At 45.7% G+C, this 17,983-nt stretch overlaps 1 protein-coding gene across 6 annotated transcripts in view; it reads right to left on the bottom strand.

Moving 5' to 3' along the window:
• Positions 1–17,983, bottom strand: part of LOC126998329 (steroid hormone receptor ERR2-like) — a 107,116-nt gene that overhangs the window by 7,642 nt on the left and 81,491 nt on the right. For 5 of the 6 annotated variants that reach the window (XM_050859816.1, XM_050859817.1, XM_050859819.1 and 2 more), the window contains 5 exons: positions 2,751–2,894; positions 1,777–1,899; positions 1,536–1,660; positions 764–861; positions 296–457 (listed from right to left, as the gene is read on the bottom strand). In XM_050859816.1, the coding sequence (XP_050715773.1) occupies positions 296–457; positions 764–861; positions 1,536–1,660; positions 1,777–1,899; positions 2,751–2,894 (652 nt within the window). Of the gene's footprint in view, positions 1–295; positions 458–763; positions 862–1,535; positions 1,661–1,776; positions 1,900–2,750; positions 2,895–9,390; positions 10,393–17,983 lie in introns of those variants that run through there. The other variant, XM_050859821.1, reaches the window with a different exon arrangement.

The following is a 17,983-nucleotide window of genomic DNA, read 5'->3' as shown; positions in this document are numbered from 1 at the left end:
TGCTTGATACAGACAAATTCCTCTTTTATTATGCCCAGTCTGGCAGCAAGGGTTTACAGTATGTTTTTTTTATTTTTATCCAGGGTAAATTTATGAATTACAATTAGCAGCCAGACTGCTTTAGGCCTGTGAGATTAGGAGAGGGATATGTTTTGTCTGTTGTAAGCTCTGATTTTCTTCCACTGGATTTTTTTTTTTATAGCTTTTATGCTCTTTGCTAAAGAGCTGTTGCCAAACTTGTATCTAATCAATGATTTTTTGTTTCAAACACACATCAATAGTTGCCAAGTATTACCTGGAATTTGCTTTGCCCATCCTATGGTGGACACAAGCTCCCTGTCGTAGAGGTCAGCAAGTGTTGATATAGTGTGAAAATCTGCATCGGACACAGTGACGTCTGTTAGAGCGTACAGAGAGTCTGGTTCGCATGATATAAGGGACTTCAGGAGCTTATTATCTGAAATACATAAATTTCATTAAAAAAAAAAATAGTACAAAGGCTACTACTAGCTTATATATATATATATATAAATATATAAATATATATATATATATATATATATATATATCTAGATATATATATATATATATATATATATATATATATATATATAGATATATATATATATATATATGAATTTAGTAAATAGAAATTGGAAGATAGTGTGCAATTTCACATGAATTTCATGAAAGTAGACAAATTTATTAATCCTATTTCTATAAATTTAAGACTACAAGATAACTAAGTTATACACACACACACCTTCTAAAGAAACTTTTTTTACAGGCATTTGATGCAAAGAAAATGGGGACTCTGTGGTTCTCCTGTACTTCTGTCGCCCACCTCGAACTCGGTCTAACCTATAGGTAAGAACAAAACTGCAATCAAAAACACAAAAAATTATGAAGATTTAGTCATGCTTAAATTTAGTATTAATAAGATGGACCATGTAGTTTCTCCTTGCACATAAAAAAATTGTTGTCACAGTAAATCTTTTCAAACATTCCCAAAACTTCTTATTTTCCTTGATCACAGGTTTCTAATCTTTCCATAATAATTCTTGTCTTTTTATCCACTTAAATCACAATACCTGCTTAAAAAGAATGAATAATATTCACTTGCTCCCTTATGTGCCTATTTCCACTATTAATCATGGAGTAAAAGTAATGTTTGCAAATAAAATATATATGAAGTCCCTTCCAACCAAAATCCTGTGTTGTCTCTTAAGTTGATCTTTAAGGTTTGTATAAAGAAAAAAATTTGCATGTTCCTGTGACCGGGGAGTTACTAGTCTCAGTAGTTTTAAAGTATTAGTTAATAATAGGAATTTTCTCACATGAAGTTAGTAATGCATGTGATGTTTGAAAAATTTGCTTGATATGAAAAATATAAGCAATTCTGATGTGCCCATATATTTAAATGATGTTTTCTTGGTGTTCTTTTCATCTCCCAAGAAAAGATAATTTGCTACATAAAATTATTAAATGTATTATATTTTGTGTGAAACTAAAGGAACGTCTTAGTAAGTACATACCTCACTCCCTCCTTGAGCATGCCAACATGAAGACACTTGTGGAAGCGGCAGGCTTGACATGCTTTCCTTCTTCTCTTGTTTATTTCACAATCATTGGCTGCAGGACATGTGTATTCGATGTTACCCTGAAAGCCCAAAATAAATGCATGATAGATTGACTTGGGTCGTGCACTTTTCTGCTTTAAACTTTGTGATAAGTTTTATGCAACCTGGGGACCTCGGGATATACAGCTTAGCTTACCTGGATGGTTCGTTTAAAGAAGGCTTTGCAGGCTTCACAAGATGCTACTCCATAATGAAATCCTGAAGCAATGTCTCCACATACCAAACATGACCGCTTGGGACCATCATCTTCTCGTAAACTCTGTAGGGAAAAGAAGTTCATGTCATCCAGGGGACTGAAGTCATGTATCCTACCTGATTTGTTAACATACTATACACATTTCATTTGACATTAGTATAGGTAATGTGTGCTTTTACTTAAATGTGTTTATCAGAACTGGTGGCTAAGGGAGATTTATGAGAAATATTGATGTGAACCAGGTGGCAGTCAGCTAATGAAGTAGTTTTAATGGCCACATAATGAATGCAGTTACAATACTTAAGATTGGGTAGATTTAATGATGTGAGTGACAGAAGATACCATGTATACAAAACAATGCTGTTATATATATATATATATATATATATATATATATATATATATATATATATATATATATATATATATATATATATATATATATATATATATATATATATATATATATAGTGTGTGTGTGTGTGTGTGTGTGTGTGTGTTAATACATATTACTTCTCTTCTCAATCCTGACATGTGAGATGACTTTGCGCATCATTTTTGTTCTTGGTAATTTAACTTTTGAATTTAGACATGAAGTATTCTTCCTTTTCCTTCTTAAGAGTGAAATTCATTGGCAAAATTTTGACATTTCAAATTTAAGATAAATTAAAATTCAGCATATTGAAGAGTTGAAGGGATGATTTTACATTTAACACTAAAACTAAATTATCCCTAATTCAAAACCGTATAGCGATAAGGTGGTGATTTTGTACCCTTTTTATGAGTATTGAAGAGGCCGGATCGCTACCGTCACCGAGGCCCCTACGTGGGTGTGAGCTTGGCGCCGTTCAGGATCTACTCGTGTGTAACATGTCATATACTTTATGCGTCAGGATAGTGTTGTGGTCTCTTACCTCGGAAGGCGTATGGGTGGAGTCGCTGGTCATGGAGGTTGTAGAGGAGCAGAACTGTCGGTCAGGACTGGGCGGGGAGTCTGTGAAGAGCTTCATGTGTTTAGGTGAAGGTTGAGCCTCGTCTCCACACTCACTGTAGTCCAGCTGCAAGGAAAAGATCTCTTGTGAGGGTCGGTACTATATTAGGTATATTCTGGCAACATGAAAAAAAAAAAAAAAAAAAAAACTGACCGACATAACCCCCCCCCCCCCCCCCCCCCCCACACACACACACACACGTGAGGTATATAACAGCAGTGGTGCCCATGAATCGCTGAACGAGCTCCAAAAGTTTCTCTGGGCAGGTATTAGCGAGTATGAGTCCAGCACGTGATTAAGCCGTGGTGAACAAAATACACGTTTTTATTTTTATTTTTTTATAGTGCGGCTCACAAACCAGAGGTCCCGGGTTATATTCCCGGGAGGAATGGAGACGGAAGAGGTCTCCTTTCGTCTGTGCCTCTGGCCACCCAGCAGTGAATGGATATCAGGTGTTAGTCGGGGCTGAGTCCCACCTCCGGAAGTGGGTAGTGTGTGTGCATGGCCTTCTCGAGAAAGCCTTGGTGTGGGTGTGAGATGAGGTTTCAGCCGTACCCAAAGATCCGTCATGATGCAGCTCCGAGCTCTTACGAAGAGTGTACTGACCAGCGATCGCGAGCGCTCAGACCATGGTGAATGTCGCGCACGTGTATGTTTGCGCGCGCGTGTACACATGTGCTCGTTTTTTCCTTTCTTTCAAACACACACACACACACACACACACGTGAGCACGCTATGTGTGCGTGTGTATTTACCTACCGTAGTTGCGCTAAGCAGGTACTATGCTTCGTTCGTGGGGTCCCGCTTACGTGCACTATTATAAGCTCTACTATAGAATAATGATAATAATAATAATAACAATAATAAAATATTATCATAATAATTATAAGCACAATAACAATGTGCAACTTCTCATCAGCACTCCACCGATGGTTATATTTTTTTGCTCTAATTGACCGCTTTGTTATCAGATGATTAAGAGCAGGTACAGGGGTACTCTTTCAAGTGTCCCGGAGTGGCGACGCGTTGGTGACAGGGGTGCATATGGTGATGAAATGTTTTGGGAGGTGTTTCTCTCATGTGTGGTGAGTCAGCGAGCGAAGGTTTCCTCGGAGCCATCATGATAAAAGCTCGTGACAGAAAAACTAGAAGGTATACATTGACCTTTTGGTTTAGACACATGCGTTAGGACGGTTAGGTCAACCTCATCAAAAAATAATATACACCAAAACTACTGTAATTACTAAATAACGGAGAGTATATATCTGTGAATTGTATCGTATAATGGGTTCAGTTGCAGAGAGGACGGAGACATATTCAGATTTGTAGGAGCTGACAGCATAACTACAGCTTGCTGGCTCTTGTGTTGCGAAGTTCGGTAAGATCATTTAATTGGAGGTGAAAGGACCATGGTATGAATGCAGAAGACCCATCCAAAAATAAAATACCTTTTAGTGCTTTAGTACCTGATCTAGTGCAGCATCCCACAGCAACACGCTCATTGCTGCTCGAGTTGGCCTTGTTCCACGGACTCTCATATCCCCCCGCCTCTTCTCCACCCATGTACTACTTAATGGTGCAAATGGGGACCAAATATGCATCGGCCTTGCCTCGCGCTTCAGGGCCACTGATGGGGAGGTGTGAATAGCTCTCGAGATCCCACAACTATACCAACGCTTTCAATCAGTCTTCTATAGGAGCCCTCTGGTGTGTGATGACCCTGATACTCGCGGCATTACTCTCATCAAACGCCTTTACACCCGCAATAGTAGCGATTTTATTACTTACGTAAGAGAAAAGTAAAAAGCCAACCGTGCTGACACAAAGGCTCAATGTCTCATATGGATAAACAAAGTGCCAGGCAAGGCCACTTATGCTGTCACATTTTTTAGTTGAAAGTGAGAAAGTAAGTTTTAGTTGGGACTATTGTTTCATGTATCTTCCGATTTGAGAGTAAAACTCATCCTACTCTGCATGTTGTCAAGCAGCGCAAGAAAAGGAAACGACAAGAGAGAGAGAGAGAGAGAGAGAGAGAGAGAGAGAGAGAGAGAGAGAGAGAGAGAGAGAGAGAGAGAGATCCGTGTGTCGCCTCGGAATGTGGAATCGCGATAGAGAGCAAAATAAGTGTTACGTAAGACGGTTGTTGGCAGTCGCGGACTCTAAGGCCTCCCGCCCTGACTGCACGCCCCCAACCCGATGTTCTCTCTTTGTTTCCCCGCAAGAATCGTATTTTACCGTTATCATCTCGTCACTCATTCTTTTCAGGGCACGGTGAAAGGAAAGAAAGGGTGGGAGTAGAAGGTTTGAAAAAGTATATGGGAGGCGTTGTGGTCGAATTGTACACACTGAGTCACAGTACCGAAGGCCTCTAAATGTGTAGAGATCGAAGCCAAAACCCTTGTGATGTTGCAAGCCGTTGCGGCACTTTGAGTTCCAATGCTACTGAATTATGCTGTTCGAATAAGAATCATGTTTAGAAAAAAAAGGAAATTTAGCTGAATAGAAATTAATATTTTTATGCTGAGACAATTTCCTGATGAAGACGCACATCTTAAAGAGACCCCTTTATATTAGCACGTAAATTATTAGTTTCTCGCTGAAAACCGTGGCTCATGAAAGGTTTCCCAGCCAAAATAATGGTAAAAGTTGCAGAGGTGGCTATTCACGAAGCCGCTGCTAGCAAGGCTGTTGCTGCTGCTGCTGAAGCTTCTTTTAGAAGGCTTGAAAAAAGTCCAAAGTGGCACTGAAGGAGCTAGGGTAGGAGATGAGAGGAAAGAAAAGGGTGGGTATGTCACCGTAAGATATAGACTGGAAAAAAAAAAAAATCAACCATTTAATCCTATCCTCGCTTTACCACCGCCTGATGCTTCTTCCCCTTCTCCTCCTCCTCTTCTCACCTCCTCGCCACGTAACAAGGTCTCACAGGACATACATCGCTGCTAACCACGCAACAAGATGTCATGGCGGTCATTCCTGAGAGCCTCGTTTTGGAATATATCGCGAAGGACGGCTCCTGGGGCAGCGACGGCCTCGATCTGTCAATTGCTAGCGGCGAGACGAGGAAATTTTCTAGCGTGGCCCAGGCTCAGCTACGCCGGCGAGATGAAAGGGAGGTAAATGGGGTGTCAGTTGGAAGAGACGTGAGAAGGAAGAATTTATAGCCATAGATAGAAGGAAAATAAATATATGGGTATAGAACAATAAGTATATAGATAGATAGATGGATGGAGAAGACTGACAAAAGTAACGTAAGTTAAAGTCTCAAAGTTAACTTGTACTAGGCCGGTGGATGCTAGCAGGACTGCAAGCTTTTTTTACACATATGAGAGGATGAAAGGTCGGTATGATGATTATACATTAATATTAGAAATGAATGAATACTAGATACTGCTTAATTGTCGGTTCTTCCTCCCTTGCCTGTCTGCCTCCCTCCCTCGCTCAGCTACAGGGCTATTCTCAGACCGCTTGCTGGTAGTGGTGGCGGTGGCGGTGGTGGGAATAGCGAAGCACACCTGCCGGGGGAAGCCTCCAAACGTGAGGCAGTGACATGTAAACAGTTGTTTCCCCTACTCTCCTACTGCTGCTACTCTCACTCTTCCCTGGTCTACCTGCTGCCACTCTTACTCTTCTTGCTCTCCCTGCTGCTACTCTTACTCCTCTTGCTCTTCCTGCTGCTACTCTCACTCCTTGCTCTTCCTGCTACTACTCTTACTATTGCTACTATTACTTTTGCTCTCATTGCTGTTACTCTTATTCCTCCTGGTCTCCCTGCTGCTACTCTTACTCCTTTTGCTCCCATGGCTGGCACTCTTACTCTGACACACACACACACACACACACACACACACACACACACACCTCCCCCTCCCCTCCCCCACCACCTGAGTTTCTTTAGCTTCATCTCGTAGGTGTGTTGACCCATGTTCATTTGCTCACCGAAAAAACAAGAGTGCGTTAGGTTGTGTGTAGCATTCTCGGGTTGCTCATTTCAGGGTCGGCTTGGCAGGGGTGAGGGGCGAGGGGCGAGGGGCGCGTGAGTGGGGTGAGGTAAGCAGGGTGGCGAGAGTGAGGGAGGAGGAGGAGAAGGAGGAGAGAGCATCCTCTTTTGGAACACCCTTTGGCCAGAATTATATATACATTTTTACATATTTTAGGTTAAACCCCCCAAGCCATCTGGTCCGCTATTTTATGAGACAAGGCTGAGGACGTTTTATTTGTGCCACGAACAAGGAAGAGAAACACGATGAGGAGTGGAGAAACATACTACAGCAAAAGGAGGAGGAGGAGGAGGAGGGCGGCGGCAGCGGCGGCTGCTACGACGACGACGAGAAAATTGGAAGAATAGATATATGGAAAAAAGATGCTGCCTGCTCAAGTAGCTCATTCTGAATGTTGAGAAGATTATTACTACTCGCATTAGAAAAGGATGTAAAAGTGCAAAGGAAGGGGGGGAGGGGGGGGACGAGAAGTGAACGAAAAAAGAGAAAAAGAAGATATGATGAATTATTTGGTGTCCGCATATTGACAGTCTTGAGAGTGCAAGGCTGGAGGTCTAGATATAAAGAAAGGCTCGTGAAGTAAAGTTTTGTGTGTGTAATTCACTTCTTGGTCTGCTGCGGGTCTCTCTCGAGACAGCCAGCCGTTCCCCTACGGAAGAGCACAGAGCTCGCAGTACCGATCTTTGGGTAGGACTGAGACCACTCACACACAACACACCGCGACAACGAAGTCACAACTCCTTGCCTGACGTCGCGTACCTACTCACTGCTAGGTGAACAGAGGCTACACGTGAAAGAAGATAAACCCAACTTATCTTCACCCGGCCGGGGAATCGAACCCCGGTCCTTCTGGTTGTGAGCCAGACGCTCTACCGGGCCGTGTGTGTGTGTGTGTGTGTGTGTGTGTGTGTGTGTGTGTGTGTGTGTGTGTGTGTGTGTGTGTTTCCCATGTCACTCCATAAGGAAACATATATCTCGAGGATTTCTTACCTGAATTTCTTACTTGGATGGGGACACGCCCCATCCAAAAATTGTGCGATGTCTCCAACCAAAACTGCAGCTGATGATTTACATGAATATGGTCAGGTGGTTGGCTAATATGACATCACAAGATGGCACGGACAACTACTAATTTTCAACACCCAGTCAATAACAACAATCCAAACAATTAAAACACCCAAAGAACAACCAAACCACGTGGCAAATTAATCAAACTCGTCTAAGAGCGCTTGCTGGAGGTGTGGCTTTGACAGCATTGAGGGATTGCGGGTGCAGTGTGTAGTACATCCAGTGGCTGAGGCCCAATCACTATCTTCCCCCATCCAGGCCCCCATCTTCCACCTGCCTCCACCCACGGGTTGGGTCAGCAGCGGAGTCACGCACGCCTGTGGTTCCCTATTCAGCCTTCACGTGCTGGTATCGAGGAGGGGGGGACGCCTGAACGCAAGGAGCATATGTGTAGCGATAATCGATCTTAGCTGTATACATGACAGGTCATCAGGTTCCCAGTGAGCCACACATCCCACCGCCTAGTACACACGTGCAGTATCACACTGAGGCTGATTATGAGTGGCAGCATCCTGACAATCTGGTGTGGCTGACAGCGGTGATAAAGAGTAGTTTATGTGCCAGCTCGGCGCCCAGGCGGCCCGGCCAGCCTCTGCTCTCTCGTACCGTAGGTGTGGGAGTGCATGTAGATGGTGAGCAAAGTGCGGAGTCGAAACAAGCTCCTTTACGGTCCACGGGCCAGCGGCTGCCACTAATATGTAGGTTGTTGACAAAGGTATACGAGGGACATCCTGTCTCGCGGCTGTAATGATATGCAGTCTGGCCTTGTTGCCATGGAAGTGGCGACCAAGAAGTGGGAAAGCCAGGCGCGGCGCCGGAAGGGCACGAGATGGCCTAAGACGTGGTCATGCAGATGAGGGGTAATGAGTGCCTCCTCGGCACGCACTGGTGGGAAGAAATACAGATAATAATCTAAGTATCGGTGGCTGGAATGAAGCCACGAAGGTCGTGGGGGTAAAGTCTTGTGTAACGGTTGTCATCGGAGAGGCGGGAGGGGGCGGCGGGGGCGAGATTGTCTCTTTCTTTCGTTGGTATGTAAACATGGCTTCTTTCCGGAGCCATGAGCTGCCAAAACCTACTGACTTTTTATCTTTTTATAGCGTGACTAATGGCAACCAAGCAGGTGTGTGTGTGTGTGTGTGTGTGTGTGTGTGTGTGTGTGTGTGTGTGTGTGTGTGTGCTTATCCTGAGGACCTGCCATGACTAGTCCGTCTGGCCTCTCGTAGTCTCCTTATATCCCTGTGTATCTGTGTGTATTAATATTTTTATGACTGCATCAGACTTCTGGAAAATTATGTTTAATAACTTTTAGTTGAATCGATGTGATCACAATAGCATGTTGTGTGTTGATAATGAGAAAATAAATTGTCCGTTGACACCATGGAAGTTATGTTTGCGTGAACTGTCGTGACGTCACGATGAAGGTGGAGTCTTGGCGATCTATAAAAATGTGCGTGAAGTTAGGCAACAGCGGTTATAGGGGAGGAGGGACGTACCAGACACTGCGACGATGAGACGATCATGACATCTTCCCTGACGAGGGTGTCGGGGGAGTCGGAGGTAAAGGAAAGGAAGTCATCCAGTTCCTGCTTCATCCTGGTGTGCTTCGTGAACCTGTCCACATGAGTCACTGCTTCACGCCTCTTGACGACCTTGTAACTTAGGCAAGGCTCCTGGCTCTTCCTAGTCTCAGTAAAGTCTAACGAGACTTGGCTTGGAGCGCTCACTGCCTTGAACGTCCTCGATCGTGACTGCAGTGTTCCTATGTTGGGCGAAGCTGTTCTCTTGCGGATATGTATTGGCTTGTTTGACTTTTGTTGGTCGCCGGTAGGAAGCCTCTGAAAGATGGCGGTAGGGGCTTAGGAGGGCTCGGCGCTCCCTTGCGCCTTTATTCACAGTGACCTTGGCTGGCTGTTCCCTTATTTCACTGCTTTATTATTTGAACACACCGGCGTGAGCTTCCAGATAGACCACTTGTTGAATTTTGTATACAAGGCTGAAGCAAAGTTACTCGCCAGGATGCTGACTCGGGGCGTTTGGTCTTAAAACTCCCACGAGGCACTCCTGATGGGTATGGCTGTCGAGGTTATTGACGTGTTGAAGTAGCGGCTCCGAGTAGCAGCGATGAAGTGAGTGGGGACTGACGGGAAGGGACGCGACCGGTGAGAGCAAAAGCGCGGCCGACGTCCGGCACTAGAATGAACGCGGGCACGACTGAGATGTTGGCAACTTGGCAGTACTTGGCACCGCCCGGGCCCAAATAGTGGGAGGAGGCCCGACCACGCTGCGGACACGCCCCCCAGCACCTCGTCCACAACTCGCTCGGTGGCCTCATGTCCAGCACATGAGCCGGGACTTACCTTGTGGTGTCACGAGGAGCGTGCGTGGTGGCCGACACATTATCTCATTCACAAGCTTCCCGTCGCGCCACCAAGCTTATCACTTGTTCTGTATAACTTATTCACTCTCTTAAGCTGCCGCTATTTTTAGGCAGTAGAGCTGGCACCCGCGCCCCGGATACTCTCATAATATCTTCTGACATTTACGGAAAGGCAAGAATATGAATCGGACATCCTCGAATTTCGAAAGAACTAGATTGTTACCTGTGTCTTAACTTGACGCTAAACATGCACTACTCACTGCATGCGTGTAATATTCACGTGAGAGGAAGAGCTGAGTGTTGAGGAGGTGAAGAGCGAAGAGGAGTGGGAAAGGATGGAGTTTGCCGAGTTGCTGAGTTTAGGGCATCCAGGAGTTCAGAGGTTAAGGAATACCCTGTCGATGTTAAAACGGTGGCAAGAGGTGGACTGGGCACTAGTGGGGTAGGAAGGCGGCTTTAGTAGGAACGTGGCCGCAGGAGCGATAGGGTGCTGGCAGCGGGGTAGGGGTTGGGCGTGAATGAGGAGGCGTGGCGCTGGTGGTGACTCAGAGCAAAAATCACGTCCCTGGCTCGTGCAGCAGTGGAGAAGGGGGCGCGTGATTCTGCTGCTGCTGCTGCTACCAGGGGAGGAAGGGAGAGGAGGAGGTGGCGGCAGTGGCGGTGGTATGCCTCCTCAGAGCCTCACATGACTGGGAAGGCGACGATGTGCCCGGAAGCTGAAGAAGAGCAGTTACGGATATGTGTGTGTGTGTGTGTGTGTGTGTGTGTGTGTGTGTGTGTGTGTGTGTGGTACCTATATTTACCTCCACTTTTCCATCCCCTCCCTAGTTTGCCCGTCCGTCCACCACTACCTATATCTTCTCTTTCCCTCTATCCCTCTCGTCTCCGTCACTACCACCACCGCCGCCGCTTATAGCAATAACAAGAACAGCAGCAACAACAACAACAACAATATTCAGCCTTTTCCCTTTCCTGTTTCACCAAACACACTGATCCTTCTTCCTCTTTAAAAATACCATATATAGATAGATAGATATACTATAACCTGATGAGCTTACTTGATCATTTCGTCTTACCCCATTCATTCAGCACATAATCTCTAGTAAATTGAGTAGTGGTCGTAATGGGCGACTCAAGTTGCTTCTGTGTAGGGAGCTGCACTGAACTTAGTAGACCCCGTGATTTTAAGTATGTAGTGTTTGTTTGGTGTTATTAGGTGGCTGTGTCATTTACATATCATCAGCTTCATTATCATTATTATTATCAGCACCATCATCGTTACCATCACTGGTAAAGGTAAAGCTAGGGGGATACGCTATAGCTTTGCGTGACCTCGGTGCTCATCTCCGTCGCATTAGCCCATGAGTCTGTGGTCACAGTGTAGTGGAACCCATTACCCTGGGATGCAGGACCAGTGTGACATCTCGGTTATCACAGTTTACCTTCCCTAGGTTTCCCCAGATACCCACTTATCGACCAGCCCGAAAGGGAGGATGAACTGCTGGGTGAGCTGCACGCCGACTGTCCGATCTAGGATTCGAACCTGGACCCACGGATTCGTAGCTAAGCACACCAACCACTGCACCCAGGAGGGTCATTATTATCATCGTCAGTTCTTCCTTTTGTTCCTTCTCCATTGTCATCATCATTATCATAAGTATCATAACAGGAGCAGCAGTGGTAGCAGCAGCTCCTCTTCTTCTTCCTTCTTTCATGCATGTCTTTTCTCTCTCATATCCTCTCTCCACCTCCCCTCATATCCTCTATATATCACCTCTCATGTCCTCTCTCCATCTCCTCCCTCGTCACCCCTTGGGAACACCTACAGACAGCTACCTCATCACGCGCGTCTAACACACAGTATCATTAAGAACGTGTCCAGAAGGGACCTTACGGGTGGGTAGTGTCTAGGTTTACCGGCATTAGCTGATGATGCCTACGTGTGCGGCGGATTGACAGACAGGCATGAGGTGTTGATATTTATGTTGTTGTTGGTGTTGATGTCGTTGAGCCGAAGTCATAATTTTAGATTCAGCCGCCAGTCCGCCCGGAGTGCAGTTACTTGTTGTTGATAAATGAGCGTGTCGAGAGAGAGATGTTCATGGCCACCACCACCACCTTGAATACCTTCACCACTACCTCCATCACCTCCTCAGGGTCTTCTACCTTCACCAAACGTCGCTCAGAACTTGGTGCCAAATGACTCTTGTTAAAATATTTAAGTACCAACGGAGTAGCTTTTCTTGGTAATCTCTCTCTCTCTCTCTCTCTCTCTCTCTCTCTCTCTCTCTCTCTCTCTCTCTCTCTCTCTCTCTCTCTCTCTCTCTCTCTCTCTCTCTCTCTCTCTCTCTCTCGTCCTTGTCCTTCTCATTTTCATTTTCCTCCATCTCCAACTCTCAGTAAAGAGTAGCGCGCGCGCGCGCACCAATCCCTGTTGTGTTTAATAAAGCCTTAAGATAAACTTCATGAGAAACAGACGTGTCTAGGAGTAAAAATCTCGGACTAATTTATTTATTGAGCAACTTTTTCTATGTGGCGCGAGGTGCTCCCCCTCCCAGACCCAGCATTAAGATATTGCTCGTGACGTAGTTTTGGCTACCAAGTTGGAATGACTTGGTACATTGCACTGATAAATGAAAGAAGCTTTCATTGTTTTAGAACTGAGCTGATGAGTTTACAAACAAAAGAGAAACGAGAAGCTCAGGCAGCAAACATCAAGGAGTGTGCACACAGTGTGTTAAATGATGAAGCTAAATCACACGAAGATCTGTCAAGATAGGTAAGACGCAGCCATCTCACCATGGCTGCAGGAAGACAGACAGATGCACATGCAAGAAGGAGGCGCCCATCTGTCTCCACGGTTGGCAGAATGAGGTGGTGAGGCAGAGGTAAAATTTCTCAGGCGTCTTATTTGGCCAATCTCGACCAAATTTGGATTGGTGATACCTCATAAAGAACAAAGAGGCCATGGCAGGTGACTGATAGATTGGTTGCTCAGGTTTCCCGGGCAAGAGTGTGTGGTGGCCCTTGTGGTGCTCTAAAAGTTGTCGCCTTGGTTAGCAGAGTGGCCTTGTAATCGTCTTGAGGGAGAGAAGCAACCTGTCACATCCCATACGGAGAGATGCATTGTGTTGATTTTGAACCTTGCAACAACAGCGTTAGCACACGCTCGATGAAACACGTGCACATGGTGTTGGGAAGAGCCATTGACACTGTGAAGCTGCAGGTGTCGAAAACACCCTGTGAAAATATTTCGTTGAGGATACGTGGAAGATAATTATGTTTTCTCCCCTTTAACCATAAGGTTTACAAGTTCTACTCAATAAACTAGTGACGGATTATTTTTGCAATGGAAATTCATTTCTTTTCGTGACCTAGTTTCCAGTTTCACTTCACCGAACGGTCTGTGAAAAACCGTGTGTAGGTGAGGGAGGCAGGTGGGACGCTTAGAGCGGCGGTGTGTGTGTGTGTGTGTGTGTGTGTGCGCTCGCGTGGGTGCGAGAGTGCGTGTGTGTTGCCGGAGCGGTAATGTGGCTGTATGCTATTAATCTTTGAGACCGGCATGCGCGAGGCGGCGGAACCGCGTGACGAGTGATGACAAATAATATTGTTTTCGCTGTCCGTTCCCCCGCCACCTGCCTTCCTCCCCGCCGCGCCATGGCTGTTTGCCAGGCGCGGCAACCACCGCTGGGGCGTACGCCTCAGGTAGAGACCGGCGATGGGCCCAGCCCACATCTCGCCGGGTTTGGGTGAGCAAATAACGACGCTGACAGCTGTTTGTTTGGGTCATCTAGGTAGTCTCGACAAGTATTGACAAGCATATTATTTGCACAAGTTTGATTCTCAGGCATCTGGGCAAAATATATTCTCTCTCTCTCTCTCTCTCTCTCTCTCTCTCTCTCTCTCTCTCTCTCTCTCTCTCTCTCTCTCTCTCTCTCTCTCTCTCTCTCTCTCTCTCCTTTGCATTTTGCTTATCATCCTTCCCTTGCATGCAAAACACACACCGAGCATTCATAATGATTTCCTACTTTCCTCCTTCTCCTCCTCCTCTTCCTCTTGTCCTGCCTCCTCCTCCATTCTTCCATTCCTACTCCTCCGCTCCCTCCAGCTCCTCCATTGCTGTCTCCTCCTCCTTTATTACTCTGTTTCCTCCTGCTCCTCCAATCATTCAGCTCTCTGCGTCTTTTTCTATCTCCTTTCTTCCTCCTCCCCGTTTTTTCTCCCTTCTCAACGCCACCAACCACCACCACCACCACCACCATTGCCACCACCAGAACCTCCTCTACCACCACCGCCGCCGACGGGAGAAGCGTGGAAGAGTCGAGGGTCTTGGGTACGGTGATGTGCTTCTTGGAACAGGGATCCAAAGATAAAACGTATGAAAAAGGCGCCAAGAAGGGGGCCGTTCTTATGTCAGGCCCCGAGCTTCCCCTACCTCACCCCCCCTGCTAGTCAGCCTTGTCTCGTGCTTCAGAGAGAGAGAGAGAGAGAGAGAGAGAGAGAGAGAGAGAGAGAGAGAGAGAGAGAGAGAGAGAGAGAGAGAGAGTGGGGTGGGGGTAGAGGGAGAGAAGGGGGGTTGGGGTGCGATAGAAGGGTGTAGAGAGAGAGAGAGAGAGAGAGAGAGAGAGAGAGAGAGAGAGAGAGAGAGAGAGAGAGAGAGAGAGAGAGAGAGGTGGGGGTAGAGGGAGAAAAGGGGGTTGGGGTGTGATAGAAGGGTGTAGAAGAGAGAGAGAGAGAGAGAGAGAGAGAGAGAGAGAGAGAGAGAGAGAGAGAGAGAGAGAGAGAGGGGGTTGGGGTGTGATGGAAGAGAGAGAGAGAGAGAGAGAGAGAGGGTAGAGAGGAGAAAAGGGGTTGGGGTGTGATAGAAGGGTGTAAAGGAGAGAGAGAGAGAGAGAGAGAGAGAGAGAGAGAGAGAGAGAGAGAGAGAGAGAGAGAGATGCCAAAATCTTGTTTTATTCTTTAGGGCCAGGAGGAGGTGACCAGCTGAACGCGCTGCTCACAAAATAGATGAACCCAGCAGGTGTGGGTGATCTCTCTCTCTCTCTCTCTCTCTCTCTCGACACTTACACGTTTATGACTGAAGAAAAAGGGAGACTTCATGTTTCTTGGCCAGTTTTCTTTGCGGACTGATAATTGGGCCGATATAAGTTACTTTACAGTTTCAACGTGACGGCTTTCAACCATGACAGAAGCGTAGACGCGACGGCTGTAAATTTCCGCATGGCAGCATCAGTTTATTTCGTCGCCGAGTCAATGCATAATTATTAAATGTTGAAAAGCAGAGCTTGGAATTATTCATTTTATTACTAGGATTAGTTTTTTTTTATTCTTATTATTGAAATCATCCTTAAACTATAATATTCAAGGCAGCATTGACCATCAGAGAGAGAGAGAGAGAGAGAGAGAGAGAGAGAGAGAGAGAGAGAGAGAGAGAGAGAGAGAGAGAGAGAGAGAGAGAGAGATTCCCCTACAGGCCTACACACAATGCCTGTTCTTGTCTGGTAGATTCTATTTCATTTCTCTCCCTTCCGCTTTTCTTTTATTTTTTCCCCTTGTCAGCCGATGAAAAATTAAACTCAAGGTCGCTCGTTTTTCTCTCTGCAGATGAGTTCAGAGGGCTCAGGGGGAGGGACCTGGCTGGCTGGCTGACACACACACACACACACACACACGCTCTCTCTCTCTCTCTCTCTCTCTCTCTCTCTCTCTCTCTGGGTGTGGGAAGGGGGTGATGCCAGGCTCTGAGGGGGTGTGGTGTTTGCTTAGCCTGGGTCTGCTGAAGCACCAAGACCCGAGCTGATTTTAAACGAGACCGTTGTTAGACGTGCCATTTTTTTGGTGATGTATGAGTGGTGGTGCTCTTTCCTTCAATATTTTACTCTCCGGTTCGAAGTGTTGTCTTTTATTTTGGAAGCGCCCCCCAGCGTTTTGCTGCTGCTGCTGTGGTCCATTTCTTCCACTTTTATCAGTTTTCAATTATGGTTTTCTTTTTGTTGCTTTCCTTGTCGCAAAATGGTGTTGCTAGTTAAACGGGTTGCTCAGCCTCCCAACAGTAATATGTCAGTCATATGAGTCCATTATATCTTCATATCAAAAGAATTGAGTGTTAAAAAAAGTATAAAGGGCACATCATGCAAACTCCGTTCACCTCCACACATCCGAGGCACCATTGTGTACTCGTTCACCGAATGAGTAGTCTAGACAGTTGTGGCATCCTGTTCCTTCTTCCTCTCCACCTGCGGCTCTATTTTCATGTACCATTCTATCGTGCCTGACAGCTTCTTTCTGGCGAGCTTCCCTTGAGCGCTGATCGCCTTCCTAGTGGCTCCGATGTTTATTCTTGTCACCCAATGATTATCTTAATCTTGTCATCGAAAATGTAACGTCTCCTTGGTGTGTGGGCGTAGGCACTACCACTTTATCTGTCAGTACTACAGTTTGGTCTTTTTTTGTTTCACCGTGCATGGAGGGTTTCCGACGACAGAAGTGGCTTTTTCGATTTTTTTTTTTTTTAACTTGTCACTCCCGGAAATTCACTAATTTAATTGTCAACAAGAGCCAACGTAATTTCAACGAAGTGTCTTCAGTATGAGTAGGTTACATTTTTTTTTCATTACCGACATGAATTTTACGAAAATGCTAGTATTCGCCATCTAGCAATCCTTCATGTTCTATTGCTCCAATTTTATGTCCGTCTCTATTGTCATTCTAAAACACAGAACTAAAAAATTAATGATCTTAGTTTTACCTTCGCGTTGGTGGTCCACGCTGAGGCTTTCATCTAGTAATTTTGTCTTCCATTTATTTACTTGCCAGAGGGACATATGTTACTGTGGGCTAATTGTGTTATGTCACGTTCCGATTTTTGCACAGTCCTCTTTTTAGGGCTTTGTTAGTAGCAGAGGGCTAGATCGAGAAGTGAGGGGCGGAGTTGGGACGGCAGTTATTCACTACTTTTGTGTGCAACATTTAAATAACTTCAAAAGGGATGGCTAACTTATGGTCGTTTTTTGTTGTTTCAATCCACGCTTCCCTCTCGTTGCTTGGAGTCCAAGGTCGAACTGAGTCATACTGAAAAGCTGATGCGAGAATAATGAGAGTAAAGAGACAGCATTTTGGGCAGTGGGAAAAGACGTAGATCCTTCACTGGTCCATAAAGCCACCACCGGCACAAAGTATTGTTGCATCACCGATTCGAAAAGCAATTGATAATGCAGCTGCCAGTGTGGGGGCGAGTCACCAGGGTGAGCACCGAGTCCCATATGTAACAAGGTCAAGAAGTTTTGGGTGCCGCAGCCTTCCCGTCAGTAAACAAGTTTGTTTCTTTATTATAATATGTGAGGCTGAGTCTTGCGGAACATATGTTTCAGACACTGCAAGGAACGTGGTTAATGGAGAGAGAAAAAACATGTTTTGAGAAGAATAGTAATGCCTTCACTTTCATTAATTTAGTTTACTAATGGCCGTGGCCTTGAGTCTCAAGGCTAGACCCCTTCACAGGGTACGTTACTGAGGACGAATTTGTGAAGGAACCAAAACAGTGCAAAGTCATGGGGCTGCTGGTTTTTATAGCACGCGAGTGACAGTGAAAAATACGGAAGCGTCACTGAAAGGAGAAATGTGTCACGTCTGACCGGGAAGTGTCGCTTTCCAGCGCTGACAGTTAATCAAGGAAATGAGGCTCGGTGGTGTCGGTGCGGTCCAAAGGC

The sequence above is a fragment of the Eriocheir sinensis genome, chromosome 14 (genome assembly GCF_024679095.1).
Source record: "Eriocheir sinensis breed Jianghai 21 chromosome 14, ASM2467909v1, whole genome shotgun sequence".
Taxonomy (NCBI): Eukaryota; Metazoa; Arthropoda; class Malacostraca; order Decapoda; family Varunidae; genus Eriocheir; species Eriocheir sinensis.
Note: the sequence above shows the minus strand (reverse complement) of the source record. Positions and strands in the feature narration are given on the sequence as shown.